Source organism: Otolemur garnettii, unplaced genomic scaffold, assembly GCF_000181295.1.
Source record: "Otolemur garnettii isolate 467f Iridium unplaced genomic scaffold, OtoGar3 scaffold00001, whole genome shotgun sequence".
Taxonomy (NCBI): Eukaryota; Metazoa; Chordata; class Mammalia; order Primates; family Galagidae; genus Otolemur; species Otolemur garnettii.
In genome coordinates this window covers 61329450-61342122 of record NW_003852396.1, presented here as the reverse complement: position 1 = coordinate 61342122, position 12673 = coordinate 61329450, and the positions used below count along the sequence as shown (strand labels likewise).

Below are 12673 nucleotides of genomic sequence, written 5' to 3'. Positions count from 1 at the left end.
CACTCAATAATTGAGTTAATTTGGCAGCCACAGCCCCCGGGTCGGAGGGGAGGGAGGGAATAATCGAGTTGAGATAATGTAGGAAAAAAAATAATTTCTCCAAAAACTCTTTTCTAAAAGCCCTATCAAAATAATGTTTTCTTTGAAAAACTCTCCACTAAGAATATGTGTATGCAAAAGCAAACATTAGCAGCACTTCAGAAACCTGTGATGAGATAGGGTAGTGCCCACCAGTGGAGAATATAGCCTGAGGGACTTTCACAGTCCCCTAGAAACCAAGGAAGAAGAGGAGAAGCTGCAGAATTTAAAACATAAAGGAATTCCAAAGACCATCTAATCTGGTTATTTGCAAACGCTTTTTAAGTGCAGATTCTTTTGTTCAAATGAAATCTTACCCAGAAGGTTTATACAAAAACTTGAGATGCTCTTATTGACTCAAGAAGTGTGGCAGCAGGGGCAGGGAGATGGCCTAACCCACTCCATTCCACTCTCATTCTCTCACCCCCCATAGCCCCTGGGAGGGCTCCAAGGAACCCCTGAGGGTTCCTCATAACACAGTTTGAAAATCATTATTCTAATCCCACATCCTTCTTTTACCACTGGTGAAAATGAAGCCCAGAGAAGCTCCCTGACCCGCCTGAGGTCACACAGCCGAGCCAGCGGCCAATCTTTTTTCAACAATTTTTCCATGATGAAACCCTGACTCCTCTAATGAACTGTCTTTTGTTTCTCTAGACAGTGTGTATGTTTGCATTTGTGCGTTTGTACCTATTCCCAGTGCTCCCAAGAAAACCTAACAAACCAGTCCCTGCTTTCACTTTAAAGTTTAGAGTCTGCCATTTGGATACAACGTCTTGGCCACCCCAGATGGCTGGAAGCACAGTGCAAAAAGGCATATGGTTATACATGCTGTCCCATAGATGACCTGAGATACTGTATTTCAGAGCCCAAATTAGGTTGAGTTTCTGCTCTCACAAGGAAGTACTAAAAAGTAGGCAGTTCTCAGCGAGATACCTGAGAGCTGGCATCCAAGTCAGGCCCCCTGGCCTATTAGCTTTGGACACCTGGCTGGGCCTCTAATCCTCCTCATTTGTCCATCTGTACAACAGAGGAGGGGAGAGGGAGGAAGCCACTGCATGGCTCATTACCTCCCAAAGTATCAGGAGTTTAAGAAGTTAATGTGTCTGATGTCCTGTTGGTACTCAGGGAGCAAAAATCCCAAAAGTGGTTCTCTGAGCTGACTGTTCTCCTCACCCGGTTGGAAGGTGCAGGTTGGCAGAGAAGGGGAGTTCTGATTAACCCCCTCTGTCAAGGAAAACGCTGTGATCACAGTAGCTAACGCCAGGCTCACTCACATCTCCTCCTGCCCTCACAGCAGCCCAGTGGAGAGGCCCTGTTGCTTGCACTAGGCAGATGAAGCCCAGACCAGTTAGTTAGATATTCAAGGCAACACAGCTAGAAAATGATGGACACAGAAATCGAATCTAAAGGCATCTAGCTGCAAAACCTGGGGTCTTAACCACTGCCCCGTACAGCCTGTCCTTCTCCACACATGCCCCAAAGGGAGAAGGATGTTTAATGAACAGAAGCACAGGACACCCACCCCAGCTTGCACAAAGGAGAATTCCTCAGTGAACGGCACACTCCCGCACGGCAAATGCACAACCCCGCAGGGCTCCCCAAGGCAAGAATTCTCTGCTTGTTTACTGAGTCCTCTGGGCTGTGTGTGTTGGGGGGGTGGAATGCAGGGGGAGCCAGGCACAAAAGCAGGATAAAGGTAAACTTTCTGCATGTGAGAACCATTCCCCCCCTCCAAGGAGCTGTGTCACACTCCATGTCACCGTCATCAAAGGGGCTGTGCATAAACCTGAAAAACCAAACGGACCTGTCTGTAGGTGTCACTTATATCACAAGGCTACAGGTGCCTTTATTTCCACTGTACGCTGGTGCTGGGAGCGCCTGCCTTCTCTTGCCTTGAAAGCCTTCCCTTTGGAGCTAGCCACCGCTGTCCTCACGTAAGCACCTTTTCTTTTCTCTTTTGGATGAATGTTCAGGGGTGTCAGGGCTCAGAAGCTGGGCCTGGGGCCTGGGTCTGTCCATTCAGCCCCAGCCCTGGCCTCTTCACTAGGTCCCATCACAGTGGCTAGCCAGAGCTGTTTGCCCGAGAGGACATGTCTCAGGCTGTGGCCACCCACCCACCCCCATCGGCCCCCCACTCCATGGGGATCATTTACTGAACCAGGGGTAACCAGGAGAGGATGGTGCAGGCACTCGAGTCTCCACCCTCCTAAAGCTGTCTTTGGAAGGGAAGCTGTATTTTATACAGAAGAATATCCACCTTCAAAGGAAGCCCCCAACCCCCAACCCGACCTTATCTCCTGTCCCTTACTAGTTTGCTCGCGGCCCCCCAGCTCCCTGACACAGACAGCTGCCTTATTATAGTTTGTGCATTTTTTTTCAGGAATTCGTCTGTACAGAATAGTTGAAAGGAAGCCCATTTTGCCCTCTCACATCCCGCCACAATAGAAGGCCTCCCGAAAAGCACTGGTTAGTTTTCCACTGTATTCTCAGGCCTTTTGGACTCCTGCAGCGTAGGGTGTCTGTGGGTTTGCCCCCTGCTGGCAGCCACTGGAAGCACATGCTCCCTGCTCAACCAGAGCTGAGACCCCGCTCAGGATGAGGTGCTGAGAATTGTATAAGCGGGAAAGTGTATCAGAGACCATAGGTACAGCCTCTTCATGTTACAGATGAGAAAACCCAGGCCCAGAAAGACTGAGTGATGTAAGAAACAGCTTTGTGTTTTAGGAGACAACTCCATGTTTTTTTTAGTCTAGCTTTAAACCCCAGGGAAAGAGGTTGTTTGCCTGTCCAAGGGAAAGCTTAATTCTTCGTCTTCATGTTCTCCATAAGAATGATTTTTCATAATCTAAAGTACTCTTAAGAGGAGCTTTTTCACAGTTTGGTTGTCTCCTTTTCTCAGAAGTCACCAGACATGTTGCATATTTCTTAGATACATTGATCATGGTAGATTTTTCCCTCTGGAACAAGTATGCACGTGGGTATTATACCCAGCCCTCTATGTATATTAACTAATTTTATCAAATCCTCAGGACATCCTGGTAAAGTTCCCATTTTAGTGATGAGGAAACTGGGGCTTACAGAGGGTCATGAATGTTAATATACCATCCCCGTATGAAAAAAAAAAAAATCAAGAATTTCAGCAAGCCGAGTCATAAGAAATGTGCCCCATGTGTCCTTTGCAGCAGAAATAGGATTTAATACCTGATGGATTTAATCCCAAGCTGGTGAGCTTTGCATTGAAGCCCATAGCAAACTGTATGGCAACCTTCTGTGGGTCTTCGCTGCACCTCAGATTCAAATAAACAAGCAAATTCCCTAAGCAAACTAAAGAAAAATGGGGACTCACTTGACAAGGCGTCAGCAAGTTGGTTCTCACAGCTGCTTTAGTTTCTCCCAGAAGAACAAACACTCAAGCACCCAACCCACAAGGCTTCTCTAGCAGTAAGTGTCGAAATACTCCACAGGGTTTCCTCAGCATGTCCCTTCTTAGGGAGGTCAAAAGGGTGGGAAAATGGAGCAAAGCTTGAAACCCAGGGGACATTCTGCTGGGGCCAAGGTGTGGAGGAAGGAAAAGCATTTTTCTTCCCAGTGATACTGCCCGGATGGAGGGACTGGGGAAGCCCCTTCTTGGTCTCCTTCATCCATCTTGCACACCCCACGGCCTTGTTCTGTCTGATGATGCTTTGATACACAAGCAGCCAATGTGTAGATGCTTAATTGGGTAGATTTTTGGTCTCTTGCCCAGAGTGAAGTTGACGATCCTCGCTAGGGTCAGGAAGGAATTTTCCTCCTCTGGAGAACTGGCCAAGGCTGAGTGGTTTGCTCCTTCCCCTCCCACTGGAGGGCTGAGCAGGGGAGCCTGGTTGCTCCGGCCATGGGCACTGCACCTGTTACTGCTGCCTTTGATTTGTGTGGGGGCGAGAAGCCCACAGGTCCGTCTCTCTGATTGGGTGGACCCTCTCTGCATGCGCTTGTGTAAGCTGGCTCTGAGAAGGGTTTGGAAGCCACTGGAGGTATCCAGGGACCTCAGCGTCCATGCCATCGCTGTCGCACTCCCAAAGGTACCTGCTGCCGAACTGTCTCCTGCGCAGAAGGGAGCTCACCTGATGCTTCCACCTTGTGTTAATCATTCTTGATCCTTTTTTACTTACCAGGCAGCTGGAATGGCACCTGCATTTGATTCCAACCCCCATGGATCTGTTGGTGGGCAGTGAGGGAGGGTCCGGAGTATTTAATGTCCAGCTGTTTTGAGACTTCTGCACCTGAACGGGGTAGAAAGTGATGGGTATGGGATTAGGGGAGGAAGAAAAAGAAGATGGGGCTTTTTTCAGAGCTAAAAGTTTAATCTGTGTCTGTCGTGGTTGGACTTTCTTCCAATTTGGTGAGCTTACATGGCCAAAAATTCCAAACATAATCAATGTATATACAGGTGTGCATGCCCAGGTTTGGACGTGCTGGCCCATATCAAGGGGGGCCTGCAGGAAGTCACGGAGCTAGGGGACATCTCAGAGTTCGTCTTGTTCGTGTTCTTGCTCACTGGAGCACTGAGGCTCGGGGAGGTGCTGAAGCAGGGCTCCTTCCATGGGGACAAGCCCACACGAAAACGAAAAGCAGAGATCCCCCTCTGTCCTGCTGCTGACTCGAGGTCTGTCTAACCCAGTGCTTCTCAACCTGTTTTCATTATCATTCTCCTAAGAAACCTCTTGAGATTGGTTTTTCTTAGTTACTGCCCAAGAGTAACAGCATCACAAAGGCACCGTGTATCTGGTTATATGCCGCAGCCTTGTGGAGGGACATAAAACACGATGATATAAAAGTTTTCTGAGACCTGCCCACCCCAAGCACTAACTTTTGTCCCTGGAATTGAGCAATGCTTCCCCAGGTGAGAAGGCCTGGTCTAACCTCAGGCTGCCTGCCCTGGGCCAAAGTGTCCTCACTGACAAAGGGGGTTCCTAGCAGCTGCCCTTCTCCCTTCCCCACATAAGGTAAAGAAATCTTTAAGAGCTAAAATGTTCAATTATCACAGGGAGCTGCCAGGGCCTAAAGAAGAGGGGATACTGAATACAATGCAGCCATTATCCCAAACTCGCACACCGACTGCACTCTGGCTAAGTGGCCAAGGCCTTTTGTGAAGAGCCCTGAGTTAATAACACCTCCTTCCACTGTAAGAGCAAAAAGAAAAAGGAAAAAAAGAGGGGGGAAGAGACCTTTTTACTGCTTTTATAAAAGACTTTTTTCCCCCCAAAAGCAAGAAATAATTACAAAAGAAAAATAGCATGTTATAAACTGGAGAGAGCCCTTTAAGAAAACCTAATGGATATAATTTTGCCATAGAAGGAATTACCAAAGGGAATCAGATACGGCGTTGTGTATAGACCAGAGAGATTACAGATCAAGTGAGTGGGCTGGTATCAAGAGGAAAAAAGAAAAACAATCCTCAAAGGAGGTGAATATCCTTTTAATCAAAAAAATTCCCTATTTTTGTAGGATTAATTTCAATTTACAAAAAGACTTTTTTATTTTTTTAAGAACAATCTGTACATTTGTATTTTTTTTATTAAGTCATTTGTACATAGACCATGAATACATTTATGCCATTATGGTATTCAATCTGTTGATTATTTGTACAAATTGGAGTGCTTACATCCTACTAATTAACATAGCCTTCACCTCATTTACCAATTACAGAGTTAAGACATTTGTGTTCTACACCTGATAGATCCAACTTGTACTTGCAATATGCTCCATAGGTGTGGTCCCCCTACTAACCCTCCCTCTATCGACCCACTCTCCTCCCTTCTCCTCCCCCTCCCTCCTTCATCCTGGGCTATAGTTGTGATTCATCTTTCATATGAAAGTGTGAGTGATTATACATTGGTTTCATAGTAGTATTGAGTACATGGGATATTTTTTTTTTCCATTCCTGAGATACTTCACTAAGAAGAATATTTTCCAGCTCCATCCATGTAAACATAAAAGAGGTAACCAAATGACTTTTTTAAAAATTCCAAATGACTTTTGGGAGCTATTTGTCAGGCATAAATGAGGAAGATCTAGATCCTGCTGTTGAATTTTGTATTTGATGGGTTGCTTATTGACATGGAAGACCTATGGACTGTTTTCTGTTTTCTTCCATTTGGGGTCCACCTCGCCTTTCTCCAAACCCAGTGAGTCATGTCAGAAACCCATTACCTGGCTTGGCGCCTGTGGCTCAACTGGCTAAGGCACCAGCCATGTACACCTAAGGTGGCGGGTTCGAATCTCCAACCCGGATCCGCCAAACAACAGTGACGGCTGCAACCAAAAAATAGCCAGGCGTTGTGGCGGGCGCCTGTGGTCCCAGCTACTTGGGAGGCGGAGGCAGGAGACTCACTTGAGCCCAGGAGTTGGAGGTTGCTGTGAGCTGTGATGCCACGGCACTCTACCCAGGGGGACAGCTTGAGGCTCTGTCTCAAAAAAAAAAAAAAAGAAAGAAACCCATTACCTCATATGTTCTGAGCCTTCAGGCCCAGAGGAAAAGGGGATATTTTTGGCCTTGGCCTTCACTCAGAGGAATTTTTCTGAAGTCTAGTCCAGAAAGTAAGAGCTGCTTTGGGATGCAGGTGCCCTTTCCTGTCTCATAACCTCTCACCACATCACTCCTCCTCCTGCCCCCTACTCAGGACATAAAACCAGCCAATCCATGGGAAAATCAGAGCCCAAACCCAGGCGGCCCTGACTTCTGTTTGATACGGCTCCCAGGAGGAGATCCAAGGCCGTGATAATCTGTTGAGCATGTTAACCCTCTCCAGGCATCGAGAAGGCTTCTTCCGAGCAGGGCTGGAGACTCAGGTGATGGCCCAGAATAGGCGCCAAACTTGGTTCTACCTTCACACCTGGAACCCAGTTTTCATGCATGTTTGAAGATGATGACAATGATGATGATGGTAGATTTGCAAGCATCCCTGAAGGATTGGTTGTCGTTTCCAGAATCACACAGTCCTGCCCCTCTTGGTATTAGGCTCCACTTGCTATGTAGGTGATTCTGGGGTGCAAATGCACTTTCAGAAATGGAAGCAGGTGGGCTGAGAGTCAGAAAACTCAAGACCCTACCACTTAACTCTCCACTGGCTGTGTGACCTTGAGCAAGGTTCCCTGGACCCTAACTTCCTTGACTGTTAAATGGTGGGAGTGAGAAAAGAGAGTGGATGAATTCAGCATTTTCCAATGTGTAATAATCACATCACGGGTGACATGCCAGAAGGATCTGGTCAGGGATTACAAGCTTTTTCTTAAAGGGTTGGGTATGTTAGTGTTTGTGGGCTGAAAAGGCAAAATCAAAGCTACTGTGTAAATACTTATATGATTATTTAAAATGTAACCATTTAAAACTGTAAAGTCATTTTAGCTTTAAGCTATATAAAAATTAGTGGTGGGCTGGACTGATTGTAGTCTGCGAATCTCTGATTGAGCTGTTGCATGGATGGACAATTTTTATTTAAATGTTTATGAATGTTAAAAGAATCCTGACTTTCCATGTATAGTAGTGATAAAAGGTTTTCCTTTTCAATACACAGTCAGTATTTTAGGTAAATAATAGCATTCATAATATACAGATTGAGAGAAGTTATCAGCATGGTAGGCAAATGACTGATGTTTGAGAGCTATCTACACCCCCAAAACTTTTCAAAGGCCATTTGGTATTTTACAAAAGTCATCTGGTAAACTGAATTTAGCTACATAAAAATGGAGAATTTTTTGATCAATAGGGTACTTACCTCCCTTAAGGATTTTTCTTCTTTTTCCTCTTGGGACTAGATGAAGAATTAACTCTAGACCATCTTAAAATTCTGTGTTTTTACTATCTCAAGATCCTTCCCCGTGGTATGACCTTGAGATACTGTGTCCTCCTGCAAAATGTGGGTCAAACCATTCTACCTGGTTAACATTATTTCCAGAGTCAGAACAAAGAAGTTGGGAGAACAGGCTGTTTTAGTCAAGCAAACACGGCTTGTTTTTGTTCTGAACTGTGTGGTGGATTCGGGATGCAGCAAGAGGTGGGAAATGGGTGTGCAGGAAGGGGCAACAATGAGATTGACAGAGGCAGGAAGGCGTGTGAGCAGGGGTCCCAGGCCGGTTCTGTTCTGCCTTCCTTCCATCACCAATCAGACCATCACCACCTTCCACCAATCAGACCATCATCCCCTTCCTTCCATCACCTCCTATCTCCAAAGCTCCCGTCCCCATGATGTGCATAGGAAGTAGGGCACAGCAATTGAGATCATGGGGTTTCTAAACAGACACCCCTGAGCTGCCACCCAAACTTCATCATCTGCCAGCTGAATGTGGAACCTCCATTCCTCACCTATAAAAGGCAACACCACCAGGACCCATTTCAGAGCGACTGTTCTGAGCAGTCATAAAAAATGAAGCTGAAGTGCCAAAGGGCTCAGCGTGGAGCCCAAAGTGAAGTATTCCCTGCGATTATCACATGCCCACACTCTCCTCCCCCAAACCCAAGCTGCGGACGTACTACAGGATTCAGAATTCTTCAGGGATCAGAAAGGTGACTGAGTATGACAAGTATACAGAAGAATAGAGACCATCCCTCACAATCCAGGATTGCTCAAAATGTTAGTATTTCCACAGGGTAGCATAGGAATATTCACTAAGTGGAATAAATAAAACTATAACTAGAGTTACAAAACATGACATGTATCTTTTTATATGTGTATGTATATATAAACAGTATACAAAACTATATAACATCAGTTAAGGACTATTTTTTGCTGGGATATAAGATTGCACCAAACACACTCACAGACGCTTTCAGTTTTCAGAGCTTTCAGGCTTCAGAATTGTGGGCATGTAGCAAGTCTTGCCCTGTTTTCAGCAGCGTACTATTGACATTACCCGTCAGAGTCCAAGGGATTAGGTGTGAGCAAACAGGAAAAGTAAAGAGACAGTATTGCATAATTTGCCACTTTCTAGTTCTGCTATGAGGGCAATTGTCTCAACCCTTCTGCCTCAGTTTTCCCATCTATAAAATGGGATAGGATAAGATGCGGTGAGGATTAAATACTGTCATCTATAGAAAGCACTTAGGGGTTGCCTTGCTCCTACTGGGCAGTGTGTGTTGGTGACGATTCTTAAAAACCACATGTCACCCTGCTGGGGGCTCCAGGACAGCCTGGCTTTGGGAGCCTGTCACCCACGCCACCTCACCGTCTCTCCCCCTGTTGCAGGGTGATGTTGGACTCAGTGACACACAGCACCTTCCTGCCTAACACGTCCTTCTGCGACCCCCTGATGTCGTGGACCGATCTGTTCGGCAATGAAGAGTATTACCCTGCCTTTGAGCATCAGACAGGTATGTTCGCCCAGGGGAGCCCATCTGAGGGCAGCGGGGATGGGCTGGGACGGGAGGTAGTGCTGGCCTCAGGCAACAAGGTTGTGCTGGGGCTTAGAAATGCCGGCGTTCAGGGCAGAGAGCTGGGGAAGGCCAAGGCAGAAGGAAGAGCTGCTTCTTATAGAAAAGAGGCGCTGAACTCCTTGTTCCAACGTCTTCCATCCAGGCTGTGGCCTTGGGCAGTCGGGGGCGGGAGAGACTCAGCTAATCTCTCTGAGCCTCATTTTGCTAGCAGGTAAAATGAAGGGATAATGCCAGTCTCCTGGGGGTACACGTGTTATAATATTTAAACAACATAGCAGAAAAAATGCTTAGCACAGAGCCTGTATGCTGTGGTCGTTGGATCTTGGCTATTTAGCCAACATTTACTGAATACTAGCTGTGTGCCAGGCCTCATGCCAAACACTGTCTCTTACAGAAGCCCTGTTGGAAGGAACAATTATCCCCATTTTATAAATGAGGAAACTGAGGCTCAGACAGGTTAAGTGACTTATCCAAGATCTCAGAATTAGTTAAGGTCTGTGCAAGTTGACTTCTGCACCTGTCTTATGATATTACACTGGGGTTGTTGATAGTAATACCGTCATTTTTCTCTGAGCTGCTATTTCCTAATCCCTAAAACAGGGATGATGTGGACTGCTAAAAAGATTAAGGGAGCCAGAGTGTGCAAAATACATAACTTGATGCAAAGTAAGTGCTTAGTAAGCGCTATTCCCTTGCTGTCCCTCAGGCCTCTCTCCCCACCCTTCCTCTTCTCCCACCTGTTTTCTCCACCTGAGAGGGAAGAATGGGACCTTGTGCAAATCCTGTGCCAGAGGGAAGCCAGCTGAGCTTTGCCCTAGAAACCCTCTGAGGGCCTCTGTCCTTCAGGTGCTTGGCTGACTGCACGTCACAGCAAACCTGGCTGACTGCTGGAACGGCAGGTGCACACACCCTGTGCTGTGACGATGCAAGTGCTAATCAAGCCGTCAGTCAGTCGGCACCAAGCCTGAATCCCAAGGCAAAGTCAGAACTTGCTGTTCAGGGGCAGGCAGCCTGCAGAAAAGATGGAGCCTCTCAGATTGCTACAAAATATCCAGGGCCACAAGGAGGCCCCTGCCTCTGGGGCCAGGGCCAGGGCACACAGGCTGGAGGCGCTTACCTGCACAATGCAATCCAACCTCTGCCCCCTCCCCACACGTGCACACACACATGTACACATGAAGTCTCTCGCTTTCATCTGCAAGGTCTAGATCAGTGTGCCTCTTTTAAAGATCATCAATTGAATTATTTTCGAAAGAAGTTCAAAGCACAATAATTATATTCTTTTTTATGCTTTTCTTTTTGATCAACATGAGTGTGCCATGAAGTTTAACTATAGGTTCGAGTGTGCAGTGAGATTTTAAAAAGTTTGAAAAAAACCGGTCTAGATCATTGTGATTAGACTTGAAATATACAGGTGCATCATACAATTCTCCTTTAGGCCTAAGAATCACCTCATTTCCCAGAAAGACAGTGAGGAACTAACTCCATCCCCCTCCCTGGAAATTGGGTTAAGAAATTAAATCTACAGGAGGAAAATGAAGACATTCAGGTCCCTGTCCCTTCCCCAAGTGTCCCATGATGGTAGGGCCCAGCTCCAGGTCCTTCTGTCTAGTCACACATGAGGACAAGCCTCACTTAGCACAGCCCTGCCATCATGGGAGCGCCTCTCCCAGCCTGTTGTGCTGGGTAGAAGTTGGGGTGGCAGTGGGTGGGGATGGCCTCAACCACCTGCCCCAAGCAGCACCCCGGCCATCAGAACAACAGCTCTGCTCTTGGGATGAGCTCATGTGCCCCACATGTGAAGTCTGCCTTTGGCACTTACTGGCCACGCCACCGTAACCTTCATGTCCCAGTTTTCTCATCTGTATATAAGGCTGGCAACAGATTGTAGAGTCGCTACGAGAATGAAAGGAGCTGATAAATGGGAGGCATGTGGGGGACACACAGCCTGGCACAGGGCAAGCACATGAAAGAGCTTTAAATAATGAAGGGTTAGTTTCAGTATGGGGTGCTCAACAAGTTCTGGAGATGGATGGCGATGATAGCTGCACACAGAAGTGAACGTACTTAGTGCCACTGAACTGCACCCTTAAAAAGGGTAAAAATGGTAAATTTTATTTTAAGTACATTTTACCACAATTAAATGAAGTGAAAAGTTAACAAAAGGGATTGCCAGAATGGCTTAAATCTGATCAAGCCTTAGACACACAAATGCAGGAGCCATCAGAGGACTCTGAGCTACCAATAGTGGATTGAAGGTAGGACCAAGGCATTGCTAGGATTCTTTCCAGGAGCTTCTCTGATCCCTGCATCAAGCAACATCAAAGACATAACCTTCTCTTCCCACCACCCATTGAAAGAATAGAAATTCCTATCAAGGCATGAGGCCAGTGAAAATAAAACACCAGGCCAGGCATGGTGGCTCACACCTGTAATCCCACAGCACTCTGGGAGGCCGAAGTGGGTGATTGTCTGTGCTCAGGAGTTTAAGACCAGCCAGAGCAACAGTAAGATTGCCATCTCTAAAAAAAATAGCCAGGGTTTGTGTTGGGCACCTATAGTCCCAGCTACCTGGGAGGCTGAGGCAAGAGAATCCCTTGGGTCCAAGAGTTTGAGGTTGCTATGAACTGTGATGCCACAGTACTCTACTGAGGGTGACAAAGTGAGACTCTGTCTCAAAAAAAGGAGGGAAAAAAGGAGAAAGAGAAGAAAAAGAAAATAAAACACGCCTCAGGAATGTCACAGATTCGTAATGTTACCTGCAGGATGAGCCAGGCTTTTGAATAACCACCTGGTCCCTTGGATTTCAGAAGAAGCTTAATATCTCTGACCTCCTTAAAGGTTGAATGTTTGTCTTGCGTGAGGACCTCTCTCAGAGTTGCCTGGGTGCCCAGGGAGTCTCCCAGGCCCCAGGGCTCCTCAGCACCCCACCAGTGGGAAGAACAGTCAGAGGGTCTTTTATCTTTTTCCAGCAAGGTCATGGCCACCCAGAGAGGTGCATCAGCTGAATTTCTGTAAAAGAAATTTCTGTGAGGGACATCAGGGGATAGCTAAGTTTGCCTCTGGACACTGCTCTGCCAACTTTCCCTGCTCAGTGACCAGTGGGTTTAGTGACATCTCTCGAGGTCCTCACCCACCTACTAGGAAACTCCATCCTGAATCCAGGGCCACCCTGGGGAT

The 12673-nt window shown here is 46.7% G+C and overlaps 1 protein-coding gene across 4 annotated transcripts in view; it reads left to right on the top strand.

Moving 5' to 3' along the window:
* The first annotated feature begins 1892 nt into the window (after nucleotides 1-1892).
* ELF5 (E74 like ETS transcription factor 5) overlaps nucleotides 1893-12673 on the top strand; it is a 32332-nt gene continuing 21551 nt past the window's right edge. For 2 of the 4 annotated variants that reach the window (XM_012803415.2, XM_012803407.2), the window contains exons 1-2: nucleotides 4117-4142; nucleotides 9306-9430. In XM_012803415.2, the coding sequence (XP_012658869.1) occupies nucleotides 4117-4142; nucleotides 9306-9430 (151 nt within the window). Of the gene's footprint in view, nucleotides 2016-4116; nucleotides 4143-9305; nucleotides 9431-12673 lie in introns of those variants that run through there. The other 2 variants (XM_012803416.2, XM_003781226.2) reach the window with 2 other exon arrangements.